Here is a 14,548-nt window from a genome sequence, read left to right on the forward strand (position 1 = left end):
GACAACACACCTTTGTTTATGATGTAATAACTAGGACAACACACCTTTGTTGATGATGTAATGACTAGGACAACACACCTTTGTTGATGATGTAATAACTAGGACAACACACCTTTGTTGATGATGTAATGACTAGGACAACACACCTTTGTTGATGATGTAATAACTAGGACAACACACCTTTGTTGATGATGTAATGACTAGGACAACACACCTTTGTTGATGATGTAATGACTAGGACAACACACCTTTGTTGATGATGTAATAACTAGGACAACACACCTTTGTTGATGATGTAATAACTAGACATCACCCCTTTGCTGATGATGTAATAACTAAGAAAATACACTTCTAGTTATAATATCACAAACAGAAGAACCAGTACACACACCTGGTAGCCAAATTAACAGGTCTCAAATATGAACGTCCATTCTACTTTATTGCACCAGAGCTGGGTGGACTCATGGACGTTCTACAGACTCGAGCCCAGGAACAGAGCTCGTGGCTTTCGGGTTAGTGTTTGTAAGCTCTACCATTCGACCACATCTTCACCATGCATGACTTAAAGCCAGTTTATAATAAAAAAAAATTGTTCTAAAGCTAGTCAAGGTTATATAAATATGCATACATAACTACTCCACGTTAGATTTTGTGTGCTATACGTGGTTGAATCTGCTTACAATAAAGCTCGTCTCAACGTTATTTGTCGTATGTATTATCGATTTTGTACATTGTCATATAAGTATAAGCCAAGCACTAGATTTTATTCAAATAAGTGTCATAAAAGGGAAGTAACTGTTCCACTGTAGATAATCGAAAGTGGACTACTCATGTTATGAATAGTAAATATGAACGCTGAATCTAGTTTGTGTACATTGTATTTCAAACACAATTTTTGCCAAGTAATTAACACAAAGCGTAGTACCATCAATAAATATTTTACAACTACATTTTTAATAGAATTAAATTCAGCTAGTAGAAGGGTCATTACGTTAAATAGGGAAAATAGATTAAAAATATAAAAATTGACTTTCATTTATTGAAGTGTAATCTCTTTTAACCAGCTGCACTGTTATCTAATAATATTTTTTCACCCATTTTTATCCTGTTGCAAGGTCAAGCTGAAAATGTCAGAAGTTGAGTTGAAAAATAAGCCTTGGTCACCCCCTTTTGATGCTAGATTCCCTAATCAAAATCAGACAAGAAACTGCTGGCAAAACTATGTTGATTACTTCCGTTGTCAGAAAATAAAAGGAGAAGAATATGCCCCTTGTGAATACTTTAAAAAAGTATATTCACATCTATGTCCTTCTTTCTGGGTAGAACAATGGGATGATCAACGCGCAAGTGGTACTTTTGCTGGCAAAATTTAACAACATACTGTATTCCTTTCAAGTTTGGTGTATAGTCTGATCAGCAGCATACTGTTAGTACAGAATTTATGTATGATTGTCTTCAGGATAAGTGAATAAAAATTTTTGTTAAGTTAAAAAAAAAAAAAAAAAAAAAATCTAATAATATTTTTTCAACAATATTTTTTTTAAAAATGTATTACTTATTAATTAAGAACATTGTTTGATTTTAGTTTAATTTGAAATCATGGCGAAGTGTTGTTAAATAAATACCTTTATTATGTTTCTCTTTCACATCTAATTGTATTTAACAACTGTAATAGGGTATTCTATTGTGTTTTTAGACATATTGTACTAAAAGAATCATGTCATATTTGAATTATCTTAGAAATCAGGAAAAAAACACTGTTAAAGTTGTGTTTTTAAATTTTGTGACTTTTCTTATCGTGAAAATCCTAATGATATATTTTTTTAATACAAGGGGAAGCAATCTATGTATTATTAGTTATCTGAGACTAGTTCCCTTATGTCAAATGAAACAACTGTTATTTTGAGAGGCCCATTCAGTATTCAGCGATTTGACGCTATATTTTTTTCTGCAAACAATGATTTGTTTAAGTACCCTTACGTTATTCGGTAAGAGAATTATAAATAAGCTAAGCTGTGAGTGTGTGTGTTTGTGTACATACGTACGTGTGTCCTCTCACACACTTGCACACAAAAACACGCATGCACATACACACATTTAAGCATATATATATATATATATATATATATATATATATATATATATATATATATATATATATATATATGTGTGTGTGTGTGTGTGTGTGTGTGTGTGTGTGCATGCGTGTGTGTGTTGGTATTTTATGTGTTAACTTGACTACAACAACTAGTGGCTACAGTAGTGGCCCTGGGATTTAGATTAAAACATACAAAGATAGTTCACGTTCTTTTGATGACTCGCATAGCTTCTTGATTTACCTCACACGTATATATTGCTGCATGTGTTTAAGGCAGGGTATGCGCAAACGATGGCCTGCGGGTCAAATCCGGCCCGTTGTTGTAGCTACTTAGACAATTGATTCTTAAGCTTGTCTTGTGAAATTAATAAAAAGAAAACAGAACAAATTCAAACTTCTAAATAATGTTCAGTAAAGTATAATAACAGTTTTTTTTTTATTTGTACGCAAAGAAAAAGGTAAAAACTCACACTGAACATTCACCAGTTACACCTCTTCCCTTCCCGTTCTCATCCAAAAACACACCCAACTTTTTGACCAATTTTTTTTTAAAACACCAAGCTTACATTGGTACTGGCGTAATACATCAAGTATACACATTGGTACTGTACATGATAACAATCATATTTTTTCATGATGAAGTGGGTGTGTGTATAATGTACTAAGAAGTACGTCCTGTTGACACTGGTACACTTGTATAATGTATACAAAATGTGTTGCTGTTTTCTGTTTGGCTAACGCGTGTCATAGTTGCTGTACAGATACGCTGATGTCAAGAGCTTGATAAATGACAAATAGCTCCAGCGTTGGACATTTTGGACTAATAGAATCATGTCATATTTGAATTATCTTAGAAATAGAAAAACAAACTCCTGTTTTGAATTTTTTAAATATTTTTTTTTAATTTTGTGACCTTTTCTTATTGTAAAAATCCTAAATAAATATATTTTTTACTACAAGGGAAGTAATCTGAGACTAGTTCCATTGTGTCAAATGAAACAACTAAGACAATAAGTTTTAGGTTATTTTAGTAATGAGAAAGTGCTGAAAACCTGAGGTAGTTTTCAACCCCCAAAACTCTTGCATTCGAATATTTCATTTCTGCTATAAAACTTGATCCAACTTGGTCGAAATGTCCACATACCTAGGAAGAATGTCAAACACAGATGTCATGTTTAAGAGACGCCATTTGTAAAGCTTCCATGTCGCTGGTCTATATACTGTTTAAAACATATTTCACACACTAGTGAAATGTTTAGTGAGCGAAAGTGAAAGTAGTTATAATGGAAAGAAACAACAATTTATGTTAATGTATCATCAAGTAGCCTCCCCTGCACTCTAAGAAGATAACAGAGAATAATTGATACAGGCTGTGGGATTATTGGGGATAAGGAGTAACTAATCTGTGTTTTGTATTTCTTTAACGATATTTTTTCGACCATTTAAATAGAGATACAAACAGGAACCAAAAAGGTTAGAGGCGCAAAGATGAACTCAAAGATATGGTGCAAAGAGGTACAAAAATGTATGAAGTGGTATAAAGATAAAATACAGAGAAGTACAAATAAGCACATACATGTACAAGCAGGTTAAAAAAGGTCCAACGTTGTACAAAGATAAGGTTCAAAGATAATGTACAAAGTGGAACAAAGGAGTGTAAAATGAGTACGAAAGAGGAACAACGATATAGTATACAGAAGAAATAAACCGGGAGTGATCTCCCCTAAACTTTCTCGAATATTCTTATATAAAACAACAGGGGATGGTAACTGGGGATATAGTTATGATTTTTAATCCATTTTAAATACTTAAACTTTTAAAAATAGAATAGAATCTCATAAAAAAAACATTGCGCACCAAGCAAACGCCGAATAAAAACGCGTATAATAGTGCGCAATATTATTAGTACTTTAAAAATTTACATTAGTTTTTTGAGAAATCGGAAGTAGCGTAAATTACTACTTCCAGTCAACGGAAATTACTCAAAATTTAACAGAAGGTAGAGAATTAGATCTTTTACTTACATGTGAAATTTCATTTATCTATCTGAAATAGTACTCAAGTTATAGGCTTTTGAAAAATTCAAAGTAGGAAAAGTACCACTTCCGGTTATCGGAAATCGCTCAAAAGTTGATACGGATCTACGATTTTGATAAAATACTTATATATGAAATTTCATCAACCTAGCTGTAACGGTACTCAAGTTATCGTGTTTACACACGGACAGACAGACAGACAGACAGACACACACACACACAGACATACGGACAAGATTGCAAAATTATGTTTTTCCGTATCAGTGAGGTGTAAAACGTCGAGATTTGTAAAAATCTCGATTTTTTTTTTTGCACGATTACAATACTTTCTCTATACTACGTATATACGAGAAAGTAAAAAGATGTACTAAGATGTGCAAATAGGCACAAATTGGTAAACAGTCGTACAAAAATGTACACAGAGTATATGAAGCCTGTCAAGATATACGCGTCTTCAAGGCCCGCGGTCCGAATTGTTTTCAAACCCTATTCACTAGCCACAGGCCATTTTTTATTTTTCCGAAGACCTAAGGATTAGGCCAGTTGCCAATTTGGTTGACGCAAATTTCATGTTTAATGCAAAGACAACTAATCGGTTTAGCATAATCGTGACAATTTAACGCGGTTGGTCTATCTGTCATCCCTTGTTAGTCCATTGGCCGTCTGCTCTAGCGGGTTTCTCCTTCAGGTTTAAAACCAGGACTTTGTTCTTATACTTACATGTTATATATATATATATATATATATATATATATATATATATATATTTATTTATTTATTTATTTATTTATATATAGATAGATATATACCCTTGTTCTTATACTTACATATTATGTATATATATATATATATATATATATATATATATATATATATATATATATATATATATATATATATATATATTATATATATATATATATATATATATATATATATATATATATATATATATATGTATGTATATAAATGTATATTATATATGTGTGTGATAGTATACTGTATATAGTATGTACATACTATGCATATATATATATATATATATATATATATATATATATATATATATATATATATATATATATATATATATATATATATATATATATATATATATATAGTTTATTCATTTATTTATTCATTTATTATATTAATAATAATAATATTTATTCAATAACGGGAACAACAGTAGACATAGAAGCCCTTTGCCGTTTTTTTTTTAAAAACATAATAAGAGCTTTTTAATTTTAAAAATTAAATAGTAACGATAATAGCAGTAGTATAGCATTAAAAAAATTAGAATAAAGAAATAATATTACATATTTAAATTAGAATGTATTGCAAGCATAAAAGGTGTAGTTGTTAATAGGTCTATATGGGGATTATTATTTTCTTCTGTTTGTTAATATAATTTAGAACCGCTGATGTATTTTGCAGGCCTGTCTACATAAGATAGAGGGCAGTGTGTAGAAACCATCATGGCTTTGTTGGAACGTCTGCACGTCTTGTACAACGATGCCATGGAGCAGAGAGGTAAGTGATGGATTGTTAAGGGTAGATTTAGGGGAGGTAAGAGGGGGTAGTCAGGAGGGAGATTTAGGGGAGGTAAGGGGGGCTAGTCAGTGGAGAGATTTAGGGGAGGTAAGCGGGTTAGTCTGGAGGGAGATTTAGGGGGGGGGAGATAAGTGGGGTAGTCAGGAGGGAGATTTAGGGGAGATAAGTGGGGGTGGCCAGGGTGAGATTTAGGGGAGATAAGTAAGGATTGGTCAGAAGGAGTTTTAGGGGAGGTAAGTGGGGGTGGCCAGGGAGAGATTATGGGAGGTAAGTGGGGGTAATCAGGGGAGATTTATGGGAGGTAATTCAGGGTAGTTTATGTAATTATCGGACGAGGTAAGTTTGTTTAATTAAGGTTAGATGATGGAAGCTCAACTCATATCTATGCGATTAGCGTCCATGTGAAATTAGTAACGAAACCATTACTTCATGACTCATGAGTTTGAGATACGAGACGGCTGTATTTCATTACTTCAGCAGAGTTAAATTCCATGTTATTCGGCTGGGTATCAAACACCATCTCAATTACTCCTCTGGCATAGGGTACACCAAATGAAGTCCTGACCTATGGCACATGATGTGAATACATAACCAGATAGGCAGAGACTTATCTCCCTTTTGTTTCTAATCTAGATTTGCAAAAGCGACGCTTTGTTTTTTAAATATAATCCATTTTTTATAGCACATATTAAAGTAAAAGCTCACATTTTTATAAATATATAATTTTTTGGTCGCTATTCCGTCAGATTTATCTGGCATTTTGTATACTTATTCTTCTATACCAAGCATTTTTATTTCCCCAGAGCCGCTCTGCTACGGCTACCCGTTCATGGACTCGCCAGTCGCCCTGCTGACCACGGTGGCCCTGTATCTCCTGGTTGTGTGGCAGGGTCCAAAGTTCATGCAGAACAGAAAGCCGATGAACCTGAAAGTTCCGATAATCCTGTACAACATAACGATGGTCATCATTTCATCGATAATTTGTTTTGGGGTGAGTTACTTCCCTTCTTAAAAGTTCCATTTTTAGTTTTTTGGTTTCTTTTTCGGGTTCAAAAGAGCAGTTTATTTCAGACTTTTTTTCTTAGGTGTTGTGTGTGTGTGTGTGTGGGGGGGGGGGGGGGGTTGTATGTGGGGGGGGGGCATGGTGAAAGTATATATTTTCTATATAAATTCAATTTCTTTCTGGGAAGGGGGAGGGGGTAGACGTGCTTCGGGGGGGGGGGGGATGTCTGAAAGAAACTCTACAAAAGAGTAAAAATAAAGTACTCCTTTGGATCTGATGGTCAATAAAGAAGGTGAAGTAGTGCTCTCCTGTTTCCGTGACCTTTGTAGTACGGTCAGATCCATGCCCAGCCTCCATTAAAAAAGAAAGCGGTACTAATTTTCATGTTTTTCTGAGCTGCATTCCTAGCTATACAACTAAAATTCGGCTTTTGATTCGGGTTTTTTTTTATCGGGTTTACAATAAATGTGTGGTAATAATACAACGCGGTTTGACGTATTTGAAAATAATACAACAAATATACAAAAAATACATTAGTCTGTTAATAGCTGTTGAGATTAAGTTATTTTCTCAGCGAGGCCCAAACAAAGTTAAAATGTATCAAATTTTAGTACAGGTATTGAACGCTGTGCTATTTTTATTTTTATTTTTTTATTTAGGGGATGTTCGGAATTTACAATCTGGGAGGGTTTAAAGTATTCTGTGAAGGATCCGGTGACACAAGAACCATTCCAGACGAGCTTTTAGTAAGTGCCTATTGCTTTAAATCACACAATCATTCAATCGATCGTTCAATCATTCAATCAGTTGGTCTGGTCGGTTGGTTATCTGTCTGTTTGTCGTCCTGTCTTCCTGCCTGCCTGAAAGTTTGCCTCATATACATTAATTTATTAACGTATTTTAATTTACTGATATTGTCAACAAACTATTTTAACGTCTTTATATCTTTTGTCCACAGATCTTCTACGTAAGTACATGTCAGTCTATTACCTTAAAAGCCCAGCACAACTTTTATTTTGCCATCTCTTTACTCAATCATGTTCGTGGTCGATCACACTGAGAGTGCTATCACTGGCGTTAGTTTGACGTTGGCGTTGGCAGTGAGGTGTGAGAAGGGTAAGAACCCCCTCCCGCCATACACCGCAAACGTTATGGAATTTTATCGTTTGTGTTTTTTGCGTTTGCTTGGCGTCTGCATTTTTGCTAGCGTTTGTGGTTGCATTGTGTTTGTGTTTCCGTTTGTGTTAGTGTTTTGCCTTCTCGTTGTGTTTGCGTTTGTGTTTTCTTTTGTGTTAGTGTAAGTTTCGTTCTGTTCCACAGTTGGTACATTTAAAAAATATTCACATGGCGGAGCACGGGTATACAGCTAGTATATATAAATAAATAAATAAATAAAAAAATATATATATATATATATATATATATATATATATATATATATATATATATATATATATATATATATATAGGTGACCCGTCAAAAGAACGCACGACAAAAGAGCGCCGACATAAGAGCGCAGACAAAAGAGCGCCGACATAAGAGCACCGACATAAGAGCGCACTAATTTCCCGACAAAAGAGCGCCGACATAAGAGCGCAAACTAAAGATAGAAAAACCATATTTAATAAATAGGAACAAGAAAATTAACTCAGATCAGAAGGTATTGTTTGATGATAACTCTTTATTGTTACATTAAAAAACTAATTGTACAGTTTCTTTAATTAAAATACTGGTATTGACGATTGATAATATCCATTGTTCCGAACATCATCATTCTGTAAACGTCAAGATTAAATGTTGCCCTCTTGTTGTCGTTTGAAGAGGTTCGGGAATCGGTATCTCTGCAACGTTCTGTGGATTTGGGTATGGCAGCTGCTTGCGTTTTCTCTGTCTTTCTATTGCACGTTGTGAAGCGACTTAAGCCAGCAAATGAGGTGCTACTTCCATCGAAATACCTGCTCTAGCTTGTTGTATAATCTGCCTTAATTTTTCCACTCCTTCCACTACCCGTGTTGGTATAGCCGAAACAACTTTCGCTGCTTCAATTTTAGCCGGGTCAGGAACGTGATTGTGTTCCGATGATGACAGAGCAACATCGTTCAGCATTTTCATCCGTGCTCGGCAGCTATCTTTCTTGCAGTATCTCAATGTCGTACTTCCATCAGCATTTGCTTTGTCCTTTCTATATCTGTAGCCTACTACCAGTGGCGGAACTAGAAAAAAAGGGCCACCCCGCAAATATAAAAATTTTTACTTTTTTTTTAACTATAAAAATTTTTATTATGGTCGGCTCTGGGCCCCTAAATGGCGTGGGCCCCCCCCGCATTGCGGGGTCTGGCGGCACTGTAGTTCCGCCCCTGCCTACCACCAATATAATAACCTCCCCTTTCTTTGATTCGATCCTCTCCATGTTACTTGGGTTAGAAATATTTTCAAACTGCATTCATAACATATTATACTAATATATAAATAAACACATGTCGTTTTATCGTACCGCCGATTGTTTAATTGAAACAAGTATTAACCATGTCATATTCGTTTAGCATACAACATGTATTTTTTTAATTGACTGCGCTCTTATGTCGGCGCTCTTATGTCGGCGCTCTTTTGTCTGCGCTCTTATGTCGGCGCTCTTTTGTCGTGCGCTCTTTTGACGGGGTGCCATATATATATATATATATATATATATATATATATATATATATATATATATATATATATATATATATATATATATATGAAACAAATGTCATATCAACCGTTATGATCGTGTTCTCAATGTTATATATTTATACCTCCTATCACCAGTACGTCAACTTAGGCTGGCTGTTCTTTGTATCAAAGATGATCGAGTTTCTGGACACGGTATGTGACCTTTGAACTTTACAGGATACTTACTGGTCACGTGGTTGTTGTTTTTTTTTTTTTATTTCTAATCCAATTTTTTTTTTAAATTATGTTTATTAAAATGACACGATTTCAATTTTCTGTAAAATACCGTGATTTAAACGTAAGGATATTAGTCAAATAGATTATGCGTCTTCACTGTTTTATTGTATGTGTATGTTGACGTGTTAAGCTTGGGGATTTCTTATGTTAACCACAATGTTGTTTGTGGCAGGTGTTCTTCATCCTACGTAAGAAGAACAACCAGGTGACCTTCCTGCACGTGTACCACCACACCTCCATGTGCATGTTTACCTGGGTCGGTCTCAACTTTTTCACAGGGGGCAACAGTGAGTATATGTTACTTTAGAGGGGGGGGGGGGCAAAGTGAGTACATGTTACTTTAGAGGGGGGGGGGGCAACAGTGAGTACATGTTACTTTAGAGGGGGGGGGAACAGTGAGTACATGTTACTTTAGTGGGGGGGGCAACAATGAGTACATGTTACTTTAGTATAGGAGGGGGGGCAACAGTGAGTACATTTTACTTTAGTATGGGGGGGGGGCAACAGTGAGTACATTTTACTTTAGTATGGGTGGGGGGGGGGAGGCAACAGTGAGTACATGTTACTTTAGAGGGGGGGGGGCAACAGTGAGTACATGTTACTTTAGTGGGGGGGGCAACAATGAGTACATGTTACTTTAGTATAGGAGGGGGGGGCTACAGTGAGTACATTTTACTTTAGTATTGGGGGGGGGAACAGTGAGTACATTTTACTTTAGTATGGGGGGGGGGCAACAGTGAGTACATTTTACTTTAGTATGGGTGGGGGGGGGGCAACAGTGAGTACATGTTACTTTAGAGGGGGGGGGGGGGGGGCAACAGTGAGTACATGTTACTTTAGTATGGTAGTATGGGGGGGATAACAGTGAGTACATGTTACTTTATTGGGGGGGGGGGGGGCAACAGTGAGTACATTTCCTTTTGGTGATATGGGTGGCTTTCAAGTGAGCAGATTTACAATATATTGTACACCGATAAAATGTACTGCTTTTAGATAATTTTTTGTCTGTTCCCCTTTTAAAAAAATAATATCTCAAGCTATTTAAACTAACTTTAATTATTCAATATCAAATGTCAAGTACCCTTTCGAAAGTTACGGTCTATAAGTCAGATGAAGTAGAGTTCACCTGTGTCTGTGACCTCGGCATATAAAGGGATAGTGTGTCAGTACATACTATGCCCTGCCTCGAGGGTCGGCGCTAACTATAAGGCGAACTAGGCGGTCGCCTAGGGTGCCATCCTTAGGAGGGCGCAAAAAGTTGTATCGCTATTATCAAAAGGTGCATAATAATTAATATCTTTGACTATATTTTATAAACTAAAGATGGTAATATACAAAGGAGTAGCGATCTATTTCGGCGCCCAGGACGAACTATAAATTTTGCGCCCCCACACCAAAATTAGGTCTATGTAGGCTTATGTTTATTTGCGAAGGTGAAAATGCAACCCCCAACTCCCTAATATGGGAACAGTCGGGGCGTTTTTTGTTGTTTTTTTTACCAGTCAGCCTTTTTATTTTGGTGTCACATAATTGATGTAGAAAACGATTAAATAAGTTCGTAATTTAAATTTCGAACATTTCCGAGGGTTATCTAATTTGAATGTTGATTAGTGATCGCTCAAGCGCATGGCGGGGCGTTCCAAAGCACGGGCAATTTTGGTTTTTAATAGGCTTGTAAGTCTCGTTTTCTCTGACTTTGAATTAGAAATCTGTTTTGGTGTATAGAATTTTGTAATGTCGGGGTGTTCAAAGTATTGTAGTTGTTTGGTAAGTTTTCATGAATCGGTTAGATTTGGGAGTAATGTGGCTCTTTTTAAACTGGGAAATTCTGTAAATTGTAACTTTTGGTTCTACGTCTCAAGGGTTGCCGACCCCTGTCTTAGACAGTTACCCGTATATGAATTTTTAAGGGTGTCCCTTAAATAAGGGGATCCAAAATTTTCTCAAAACATTAAAGGACTAACACCCTTTTAAGAAGTCGGTCATCGTAATTGATTAGAAGTATGTTACAATAAAGCTACAATCTTTAGACTTTCAAATAAAACCTTCAGTTAAGTAGTCAATTAGTAAAAAAAATTTTTAACACTGTTACAATGCTAATATAAAACATTTGTTTTAATTATAATGTAATGAAATTTAAAACGTTTTATTGTGTTTTACAAGCATGTCTTAGTTACAGTTAGTTAATGTAGCTATTTTTGTAAAAGTTATCTCCCTTTAATAAAATTTTGGTATTGGCGTTTTTAAATGGGAGATAATTCGTTGCTTAACTTTTTAGTTTTTTTTAGCATTATCAAGTTGAAAAACAAATACATCAGTAGACGTTGTAGATTGCAATACTTGATGTTAGTAGACATACAAATTGAGATGAGATAGTGCAATAAATGCGCCTAAAATAGTCTTAGTCGCAAATTAATCATTTAATTAATTAAGTGAATTTTTCTCCCTCTCCTAATGGATTCATGAATAACAATTGTAGGCTGGAATCTATAACATTTATAACCTTTTATTTTTCAAAAACAAAAAAAAATCATTACATAATCACACAATATAGACATTTTACAATTATAACTAAAGACAGTCAAGCTTAAAACAGGTAAGTTCCGTTCTGGAACTCACCTTGGGAGGTCTGCAGAGAGCCCAACACTTCAAGAACTGTGTTGTTTTTTCCGTGTTTTCTTCTCCAGATTTTTTTCTCCCGGTAGGGGGGGGGGGAGGGGAGGGGGGGAAACACTTGAATTTTTTCTAAGGGGGGGGGGGGGCTAGGTCGTAAAGTACAAAGTAGACTCGTTGACTTAGCAACAATTTCAATAGAATATGATTACGCTTGCAAACTGGAATTGAAGGAATGAGTACAAACTTTTGTACAAACTTTTGAGACAAAAGGAGTAAAGTACAATATGATTGTGATGTCTACTTATAACGTGTATGCAATTGATAATAAATAAATGTCACTTTTAATTGTTTTCTTATACATGTGTTTTAGTAATTAATTTGTGAGAAAGGGGGCGTTTTAATAAGTTTTGTCTAGGGCGCTAAATAACCTGGCGCCGGCACTGCCTACGGCATTTACTTTCACTAACGTGAGTCAGGTGCTCATCAGAGCTGGGTGGACTTTGGGAAGTCCAGAATCGATCTCGGGATCCGAACTCGCGACTTTCGGGTTAGCAGTCAAATCATTGACCATAAAGACATAATCATGTTTCTTAGCAATTAAGAAAAGAACGTAATAGGTCCCTCTATCAGATAAAACAATATAAATATGCCGTCATTTAACCCGCTAGGATGATTTCAGTGTACAGTTTTAACATGTCAAATTCCATCTGTCCCCAGATATAGCCTATGGAGTGGTCAACAGTTTCATCCACGTCGTCATGTATTCCTACTACGCCCTAGCGGCCTTCGGGCCACACATGAGAAAATACCTGTGGTGGAAAAAATATCTGACCAAAATGCAAATTGTAAGTTCTGTTAGTTACATCGTTTCTTCTTTCTGACTGTTTTCTTTTTGTAGTGCTCTATACCCTACTGCAGTTTACCTGATAATTTTATCACATAATCGAAACTGACCCGCCATCGGTTTTATTTACTCAAGATCAGCACTGTATGTAAATCATGTGAGTGCTGTAGGTTACTTTAGGATATTCTAAAATAGTTTGATTCGTGGTATTTGAAAGAAATTTAACGACCTTTGTCTTTTATGAAGTTAAACACAATAAAAAAAAAATAAAAAATAATCGATATTTTAGTGTGGATCTTATAGTTTCCTACAAATACAACTGAATGACGAGATAGCTTTTGCTTTTTCTATCCGAAATTTTGTTTACTTTACTAAATTATTAGTTTCAAAAAATTCAAAGTACAAAAGTAATACAAAAAATAAAGAAAATTAAGTTTTTACAATCACATATATCTAAACAACAATGAAAATGATTTTTTTTTAAATATTTATTTTTCCCCATCTGATGGTATTCTATACCGACAACATTATCTATAAATAAACTGGTAGTGATCTCCCCTAAACTTTCTCGAATATTCTTATATAAAACAACAGGGGATGGTAACTGGGGATATAGTTATGATTTTTAATCCATTTTAAATACTGAAACTTTTAAAAATAGAATAGAATCTCAGTAAAAAACAATTGCGCACCAAGCGAACGCCTAATAAAGGTGTGTATAATGGTGCGCAATAGTATTAGTACTTTAAAAATTTACATTAGTTTTTTGAGAAATCGGAAGTAGCGTAAATTACTACTTCCAGTCAACGGAAATTACTCAAAATTTAACAGAAGGTAGAGAATTAGATCTTTTACTTACATATTAAATTTCATTTATCTATCTGAAATAGTACTCAAGTTATAGGCTTTTGAAAAATTCAAAGTAGAAAAAGTACCACTTCCGGTTGTCGGAAATCGCTCAAAAGTTGATACGGATCTACGATTTTAATATAATACTTATATATGAAATTTCATCAACCTAGCTGTAACGGTACTCAAGTTATCGTGTTTACACACGGACAGACACACACACAGACAGACACACACACACACAGACATACGGACAAGATTGCAAAATTATGTTTTTCCGTATCAGTGAGGTGTAAAACGTCGAGATTTGTAAAAATCTCGATTTTTTTTTTTGCACGATTACAATACTTTCTCTATACTACGTATATACGAGAAAGTAAAAATATCGAACCGTTAATCTTTAATCTCCACAGGGCCAATTCCTAATCCTAATCGTCTACGTCTCGTGGAACGAAATGTACGGGTGTGGATTTTCGAGAACTTTCGTCCTCATCACGCTAGCCTACATCTGCACCGTCCTCCTCCTCTTCATCAACTTCTACGTGAGGGCCTACCTCTCCTCACACAAACCTCAGCCTCACAAGGACACGGTCACCAA

At 35.1% G+C, this 14,548-nt stretch overlaps 1 protein-coding gene across 1 annotated transcript in view; it reads left to right on the top strand.

Annotated features, from left to right (window-relative positions):
- Nucleotides 1–5,568: 5,568 nt before the first annotated feature.
- Nucleotides 5,569–14,548, top strand: part of LOC131932146 (elongation of very long chain fatty acids protein 4-like) — a 9,067-nt gene continuing 87 nt past the window's right edge. The window contains exons 1-8 of the mRNA XM_059289019.1: nucleotides 5,569–5,667; nucleotides 6,492–6,679; nucleotides 7,351–7,437; nucleotides 7,650–7,658; nucleotides 9,501–9,557; nucleotides 9,814–9,928; nucleotides 12,975–13,102; nucleotides 14,364–14,548. The exon at nucleotides 14,364–14,548 is cut by the window's right edge and continues 87 nt beyond it. Coding sequence (XP_059145002.1) covers nucleotides 5,613–5,667; nucleotides 6,492–6,679; nucleotides 7,351–7,437; nucleotides 7,650–7,658; nucleotides 9,501–9,557; nucleotides 9,814–9,928; nucleotides 12,975–13,102; nucleotides 14,364–14,548 — 824 coding nt within the window. The 5' untranslated portion in view covers nucleotides 5,569–5,612. The remainder of the gene's footprint in view (nucleotides 5,668–6,491; nucleotides 6,680–7,350; nucleotides 7,438–7,649; nucleotides 7,659–9,500; nucleotides 9,558–9,813; nucleotides 9,929–12,974; nucleotides 13,103–14,363) is intronic.

Source organism: Physella acuta, unplaced genomic scaffold, assembly GCF_028476545.2.
Source record: "Physella acuta isolate Inbredline_101_S28 unplaced genomic scaffold, ASM2847654v3 ptg002095l, whole genome shotgun sequence".
Taxonomy (NCBI): Eukaryota; Metazoa; Mollusca; class Gastropoda; family Physidae; genus Physella; species Physella acuta.